The sequence below is a fragment of the Babylonia areolata genome, chromosome 25 (genome assembly GCF_041734735.1).
Source record: "Babylonia areolata isolate BAREFJ2019XMU chromosome 25, ASM4173473v1, whole genome shotgun sequence".
NCBI classification, from domain to species: Eukaryota; Metazoa; Mollusca; class Gastropoda; order Neogastropoda; family Buccinidae; genus Babylonia; species Babylonia areolata.
The window spans coordinates 38572014-38580453 of record NC_134900.1 but is presented as its reverse complement, the minus strand read 5'-3'; the positions used below and the strand labels follow the sequence as shown (position 1 = coordinate 38580453).

At 47.0% G+C, this 8440-nt stretch overlaps 1 protein-coding gene across 1 annotated transcript in view; it reads right to left on the bottom strand.

Moving 5' to 3' along the window:
- The window catches only part of LOC143299882 (fibrinolytic enzyme, isozyme C-like), a 9507-nt gene extending 1160 nt beyond the window's left edge, over positions 1 to 8347 (bottom strand). Inside the window, exons 1-5 of the mRNA XM_076613376.1 lie at positions 8191 to 8347; positions 5579 to 5741; positions 4315 to 4405; positions 2570 to 2741; positions 1399 to 1550 (exon numbers count right to left, since the gene is read on the bottom strand). Coding sequence (XP_076469491.1) covers positions 1399 to 1550; positions 2570 to 2741; positions 4315 to 4405; positions 5579 to 5741; positions 8191 to 8236 — 624 coding nt within the window. The 5' untranslated portion in view covers positions 8237 to 8347. The remainder of the gene's footprint in view (positions 1 to 1398; positions 1551 to 2569; positions 2742 to 4314; positions 4406 to 5578; positions 5742 to 8190) is intronic.
- Positions 8348 to 8440: the final 93 nt, after the last annotated feature.

Genomic DNA, 8440 nt, shown 5'->3' with positions numbered 1-8440 from the left:
TCCATCATTAGCAATGAAGGATCCAAGCCAGAAATCCTCTAACAAAGACCACGTCAGCACTGTCCAGACTGAAGTCTGTATGGAAAGACAGGAACATCTCCATGAAACACAAGACAGACTCTTTCGTGCGCTGCTCTGTTCCATCTTCCTCTATAATACGAGATATGAACCCCAACTGGGAATTTGCAGAAAAGAATTCAAGCCATGAAAATGAGATGTTTTGCAAGGAACTAAACATCAGATACTGACCACATCATCAATGAGCAGGTGTGCTGAACCATCAAGCATCACACTGGACCTTGTGAAGATCTGCTGACATCAGTGAAGAAAAGAAAGCTACGTATCAAGATCCAATGGCCTCACCATGACACCTCCTCCAAAGAACTGCTGAGGGAGGGAGACTGGGGGGAAGGGAGAAGAAACGATGGAGTGACAACATTGCAGAGTGGGAAGGAAAACCATTTGTAGAGAACGAGGATTTGACAGACAACATTGCAGAGTGGGAAGGAAAACCATTTGCAGAGAACGAGGATTTGACAGACAACATTGCAGAGTGGGAAGGAAAACCATTTGCAGAGAACGAGGATTTGACAGACAACATTGCAGAGTGGGAAGGAAAACCATTTGTAGAGAACGAGGATTTGACAGACAACTGACTGACAGAATAATCTGGTGAATAGTTCTGTGTGGCGCCCCACAAATACCATCATTATTATTATTATTATTATTATTATTAGTAGTAGTAGTAGTAGTAGTAGTAGTATTTATCCCTGGAGGGGAAATATGGACAAAGTTATATACTTTTCTTTGAATCGTTTGAATTGAATTGATCCCGGTGTTTATCCCTGGGTTGGAGTGAAGTCAGACTGCGAGTGTTGCGTGCGAGTCTACACGTCGTGTGAGGTTTGAGTGAAGACGGCAGGCTGAGCCACACAAAGTGTGACGATCTGTTGGCAGTGATCTGTGACAGCTCCATGAGGTTTCTTCTTCTGCGTTTGTGGGCTGCAGCTCCCACGCTCACTCGGATATACACGAGTGGGCTTTTACGTGTATGACCGTTTTTACCCCGCCATGAAGGAGCCATACTCCGTTTTGGGGGGTGTGCATGCTGGATGTGTTATTGTTTTCATAACCCACCGAACGCTGACATGGATTACAGGATCTTTAACGTGCGTATCTGATCTTCTGCATGCGTATACACACGAAGGGGGTTCAGACACAAGCGGGTTTGCACATATGTTGACCTGGGAGATCGGAAAAATCTCCATCAATTACCTATCAGGCGCCGTTAACGAGATTCGAACCCGGGACCCTCAGATTGATGGTCCAACGCTTAACCACTCGGCTATTGCGCCCCCCTGAGGCTGAACCACAAACAGACAGTGCCGGTGAACGTACGTTGCAGGCTCCGTGACGGCCCGTGGAGTCGAAGACACAGATGTGCGTGGTCCTGATGGGGTTGAAGAAGATGCCGTACTTCTGGCGGCACTGGCTGTGGCTCAGGGTCTGGATGGGCGCGTGCTTCAGAACGTTGGCCGGCCGTCCGCCCCCTGAACATCGCCATCATCATCATCGTCATTGTCCTCGTCGTCCTCCTCCTCGTCATCGTCGTAGTAATCACCATCATCGTCGTCGTCATCATCGTCATTGTCCTCGTCCTCCTCCTCGTCGTCATCACCGTCGTCGTCGTCATCACGATTAGGATAATCGTCATCATCATCATCGCCATCGTCAAGGTCGTAGTCGTCGTCATCATCGTCATCACCATCGATGTCATCGTCGTAGTCGTCGTCATCATTATTAAGAAAGTTTGTTACTGTGCGGTAGGAAAGTCACATATAATAGAAAACGACAGCAGTGATGAAGATGGAAATGGCTCTGACACGTCAACAGCAGTGATGAAGATGGAAATGGCTCTGACACGTCAACAGCAGTGATGAAGGTGGAAATGACTCTGACACGTCAACAGCAGTGATGAAGATGGAAATGACTCTGACACGTCAACAGCAGTGATGAAGATGGAAATGGCTCTGACACGTCAACAGCAGTGATGAAGATGGAAATGACTCTGACACGTCAACAGCAGTGATGAAGATGGAAATGACTCTGACACGTCAACAGCAGTGATGAAGATGGAAATGGCTCTGACACGTCAACAGCAGTCAGTGAAGGATGGTTATCATGAAAAACATCAAAGCAACAGTCATCGTCATTGTCGTCGTTGTCGTCATCATCTTGTAATGGGCTGAGCAACAGGCTGCACGATTCAAATCATCAGTATCACAGTAGCGGTATCAAGACAGGAGCCCCAAGACTTTCTTTCAAAACATTGATCTGTTTCTTGACCCAGAACAGTTACTGCTTATTGTTTGATTTGTCGGTATTTGTCTGAATGCCCTTCCACCAAAAGTTGAACCCACCCCCACCCCATACCCCCTCCTCTAGACCCCGCCAACACACCCCAACCCCCCCACCCACACCCACACATCCACACTTAAAACCCCCACCCACACACACACATCATACCCCCTATCCCAGCCCCCACCACCTCCCCTTCCCCCCCACCCACCAGAGATGCGGCCCCAGCCAGTGATGGTGGAGGGGAGGTTGGCGTAATCGTTGGAGTTGTCTGGGGGGAGGGTGGAGGGCTGGCAGGTGGGACCCAGAACAAAGGGTGTGGACAGACGGATGACGGCGATGTCGTTGGGGAACCCCAGGGCACTGCCACTGTAACTCTCGTGCTGCACACGTGACAGTTAACCCTTTCAGTGATGCCACACGTGATAGTTAACCCTTTCAGTGATGCCACACGTGACAGTTAACCCTTTCAGTGATGCCACACGTGACAGTTAACCCTTTCAGTGGTGCCACACGTGACAGTTAACCCTTTCAGTGATGCCATACGTGACAGTTAACCCTTTCAGTGATGCCACACGTGATAGTTAACCCTTTCAGTGATGCCATACGTGACAGTTAACCCTTTCAGTGATGCCACACGTGACAGTTAACCCTTTCAGTGATGCCACACGTGACAGTTAACCCTTTCAGTGGTGCCACACGTGACAGTTAACCCTTTCAGTGATGCCACACGTGACAGTTAACCCTTTCAGTGATGCCACACGTGATAGTTAACCCTTTCAGTGATGCCACACGTGACAGTTAACCCTTTCAGTGATGCCACACGTGACAGTTAACCCTTTCAGTGGTGCCACACGTGACAGTTAACCCTTTCAGTGATGCCACACGTGACAGTTAACCCTTTCGGTGATACCACACGTGATAGTTAACCCTTTCAGTGATGCCACACGTGACAGTTAACCCTTTCAGTGATGCCACACGTGACAGTTAACCCTTTCAGTGATGCCACACGTGATAGTTAACCCTTTCAGTGATGCCACACGTGACAGTTAACCCTTTCAGTGATGCCACACGTGATAGTTAACCCTTTCAGTGATGCCACACGTGACAGTTAACCCTTTCAGTGATGCCACACGTGACAGTTAACCCTTTCGGTGATACCACACGTGATAGTTAACCCTTTCAGTGATGCCACGATGGGCGACTGGAGCGACAGCTGAGTGGTTATAGCGTTGGACTTTCAATCTCAGGGTCCCGGGTTCGAATCTGCTAGGTAAAGGGTGGACATTTTTTCCCGATCTCCCAGGTCAACAGATGTGCAGACCTGATAGTGCCTGAAACCCCTTAGTGTGTACACGCACGCAGAAATACGCACGTTAAGGATTCTGTTATCCGTGTCAGCGTTCGGTGGGTTATGCACACAAAAAACATACCCAGCATGCACACCCCTGAAAACGGAGTATATCTGCCTCTTTGGAGGGGCAAATAAAGAAAATGGTCATACACGTAAAATGTTACATGTCTATACGAGTATGTGTGCGTGACTGAAACCTGACTGAATGACACAGGAAACGAATGATGAGCGCCCGATGGCAGCTGTCAGTCGGCTCTACCAGGGTAGGCAGCCTGTTGTGCAATGACTCCAGTTTGTAAAGGGCTTAGAGCTTGGTCTCCGACCGAGGATAGGAGCTATGTTGGTATTCGTATCATCATGTGTGTGTGTCTGTCTATTTTTGTATGTGTGTGTGTATGTTTGTATGTGTGTATATGTGTGTGTACTTGTATATATGTATTTATGTGCATGTTTGTGTGTAAAATTTGTGTACATATGTGTAAATCTGGATATTTATGTGCAAATGGGTTCATGTGTGTGTGTGTGTGTGCATTTGTGAATATATATATATATATATATATATATATATATATATATATATGAATATATATATATATATGCACCTTTCTGATGTCGGCAGCCACAGACACCTGTGTGTTCTCTGTGGACCTCAGGTCGTGGGCTCCACACACCACGCTGAACCTTGAGGAAGCACTGCGCACACACACACACACACACACACACACACACACACACACACACACACACACACACACACACACACGGACGAAACACCTACTAGCTAAAGAGAACAGAGAGAACACCAACCAGTTCAAATCAACGAACAGAACACACACTAGCTCAAGTCGATAGAACATCTATCAGTAAGAACATCTACTAGTTGAAGTCGACAGACAGAACATGTGAGTAAAGTTGGCAGAACAGCTACTAGTTGAAGTCGACAGACAGAACATGTGAGTAAAGTTGGCAGAACAGCTACTAGTTGAAGTCGACAGACAGAACATGTGAGTAAAGTTGGCAGAACAGCTACTAGTTGAAGTCGACAGACAGAACATGTGAGTAAAGTTGGCAGAACAGCTACTAGTTGAAGTCGACGGACAAAAACCCTACACAACTTAATTGCACAGCTTAATTTCCATGTGGATTAATAAAGTGTTTTTGATTGATTGATTGATTGATTGATTGAACTAAAGTGGACAGACAGAACATCCTCTAGTCAAAGTGGACAGACAGAACACCCACTAGTCAAAGTGGACAGACAGAACACCCACTAGTCAAAGTGGACAGACAGAACACCCTCTAGTCAAAATGGACATACAGACAACCTACTAGTTGAAGTCGACAAAAAACCCCACTTATCAAAGTGGACAGACAGAATCCTTCTAGTCAGAGTGGACAGACAGAACACCTACTAGTCAAAGTGGACAGACAGAACACCCTCTAGTCAAAGTGGACAGACAGAACACCTACTAGTCAAAGTGGACAGACAGAACACCCACTAGTCAAAGTGGACAGACAGAACACCCTCTAGTCAAAGTGGACAGACAGAACACCTACTAGTCAAAGTGGACAGACAGAACACCTACTAGTCAAAGTTGACAGACAGAACACTTACTAGTCAAAGTGGACAGACAGAACACCTACTTGTCAGTGGACATATAGACAACCTACTAGTTGAAGTCGACAAAAAAACTACTTATCAAAGTGGACAAACAGAACACCCTCTAGTCAAAGTGGATATATAGACAACCTACTATTTGAAGTCGACAAAAAACCTACTAATTAGAGTGGACAAACAGAACACCCTCTAGTCAATGTAGACAGGCAGAACACCCTCTAGTCAATGTAGACAGGCAGAACACCTACTAGTTGAAGTCGACACAGTGGGCGGCAGTGAGGGCGAAGTTCTCATTGAGGACGACAGCTCCACAGATGTGAGAGTTGTCCAGCTGCAGAGACAGTTGCCATGGCCACGAGTTGGGCTCCACCTCCACCCCGTTCACAATTCGATTGGACGCGCTGCTCTCCCCTGTCACATACAGTGGGCCTATCATCATCATCATTAGTAGCAGTATCATCAGTAGTAGTGTTATCATTATCATCATCATTAGTAGTAGTAGTAGTTGTAGTAGTAGTAGTAATAGCTCAACACTCTGCTTATAATTATCACAGATTGACATAAGTTTTCAGCTGGGCCAACAGCAAAGTGAGAGCTGTATTGTCAATCGGTTTATCTGTTGCTATGGGAAACCATTTACAGCTTTGTCTTTTGTGAAGGACTATGACTCTCAAACTAGGGGGCAAAATTGCACTGGCTCTTAGTGCTGCAGCCTTGAGGGCTAATTGGCCTTTGTGAACCATCCCAATGCCGACTGTCCTTAAACTCTCTTGGCTGAAAGAGTGGGGATGTAACTTGGGCAAGGCACTCTATACTATAAAAAAAATTCTAGGCCAGATAGTTGGGACAGCAGTTACCTCCTTTGCTGTTCTGATGGGCATAGTCGAACACGACTATCATACATACAGTAGTAGTAGTAGTAGTAGCAGTATGTATTATTGTTGTGGTTCACACACCTACTCGCGTTCACACAACTATATCCGCTCCATTTCACCCATAACAGATAGAAGTCTACTGCGGTGATATTCTTTAAGCTTTAGATTAAACACAAAAGTCGTTTGTTTTACAAATATCCATAAATACACACACACACACACACACACACACACACACACACACACACACACACACGCTTACACACACACACACACACACACACACACACACACACACACACACACACACACACACACACACACAGAGTTGGTCAGTCCTGGTACCAACATACAAAAAAAACCCATACTTCTTACTCTTCTTCCTCTCCTTCTACATCTCCCTTCCTCTTCCAGTTCTCTCTTCTTCCGCTTCTCTTCCTCTCTCCTCAGCCGTCTTCGTCTCCGTTTTCTTCTCCTCCTTCTCCGTGTTGCTCCTCCTCTCCGTCATTGTCTTCTCCTCCATCTCCGTATTGCTCCTCCTCTCCGTCATTGTCTCCTCCTTCTTCTCCGTGTTGCTCCTCCTCTCCGTCATTGTCTTCTCCTCCGTATTGCTCCTCCTCTCCGTCATTGTCTTCTCCTCCATCTCCGTGTTGCTCCTCCTCTCCGTCATTGTCTTCTCCTCCGTATTGCTCCTCCTCTCCGTCATTGTCTTCTCCTCCTTCTCCGTCTTGCTCCTCCTCTCCGTCATTGTCTTCTCCTCCTTCTCCGTGTTGCTCCTCCTCTCCGTCATTGTCTTCTTCTCCATCTCCGTCTTGCTCCTCCTCTCCGTCATTGTCTTCTCCTCCTTCTCCGTCTTGCTCCTCCTCTCCGTCATTGTCTTCTCCTCCTTCTCCGTCTTGCTCCTCCTCTCCGTCATTGTCTTCTCCTCCTTCTCCGTCTTGCTCCTCCTCTCCGTCATTGTCTTCTCCTCCGTCTTGCTCCTCCTCTCCGTCATTGTCTTCTCCTCCTTCTCCGTGTTGCTCCTCCTCTCCGTCATTGTCTTCTCCTCCTTCTCCGTCTTGCTTATCCTCTCCGTCATTGTCTTCTTCTCCTTCTCCCACTTCTTCTTCTTCTCCCCCCCCCTCTCATTCTACTTCATTGTTCTCTTCTCCATCGTCTTCTTCTTCCTCCTCCTCCTCTTCCGTTTCCCTTATCCTTCCCCGTCTCCTTCTCCGTCTTCTTCTTTTACTTATTCTATTTTGTTCTCTGTCTTCATCTTCTGTTTCACGAGAATGGCTCCTTCAGACCCAGAGCAGTACGAGGACATCTCCACAAGAGGACTGTTCTGGGCTCAGAACCAGACTGACGAAAATTTGATTGTATCAAAACAGCCACGATCATAATTCGTGAACTCACACCAAACTCACGCTCCACACGACGTATATTTCAAACTTTTTTTTTTTCTTTATCAAAAGGAGCTGTTCAATTTATGCAACCAGGACGGTTGTGTTCAGCTTTGAGCAAATGTTTAGACGGGCGCCATAGCCGAATGGTTAAAGCGTTGGACTTTCTATCTGAGGGTCCCGGGTTCGAATCACGGTGACGGCGCCTGGTGGGTAAAGGGTGGAGATTTTTACGATCTCCCAGGTCAACATATGTGCATACCTGCCAGTGCCTGAACCCCCTTCGTGTGTATACGCAAGCAGAAGATCAAATACGCACGTTAAAGATCCTGTAATCCATGTCAGCGTTCGGTGGGTTATGGAAACAAGAACATACCCAGCATGCACACCCCCGAAAGCGGAGTATGGCTGCCTACATGGCGGGGTAAAAACGGTCATACACGTAAAAAGCCCACTCGCGTATATACGAGTGAACGTGGGAGTTGAAGCCCACGAAAGCAGAAGAAGAAGAAGAGCAAATGTTTAGTAAAGATGCATCACGTAACGCCGTAAGTATTCCGCGAAACATGACACAGACAAAGAGACAAACACACACACTCTCACCCAGACACCAGACTAACGACAGCAGAAAGGCAGCACACAGGAACATGGCTGGAGGTGTTGGTTTCTGCAGCAAAGACTTTCACCCTCAGAGTCTGTCCCTCGCCGTCAGCAACAGACCGAATGGTGTGTGCTGGTTCTGGGTTCAATAAATAGCCAGGGCAAGGCGAGGTCTTTGCAGCAGGTGATCAGTTTCTCAGGTGTAAAACAAATACAACTCGGTAGAAGGATGGAGGAGGCAAGAAACCTCTGT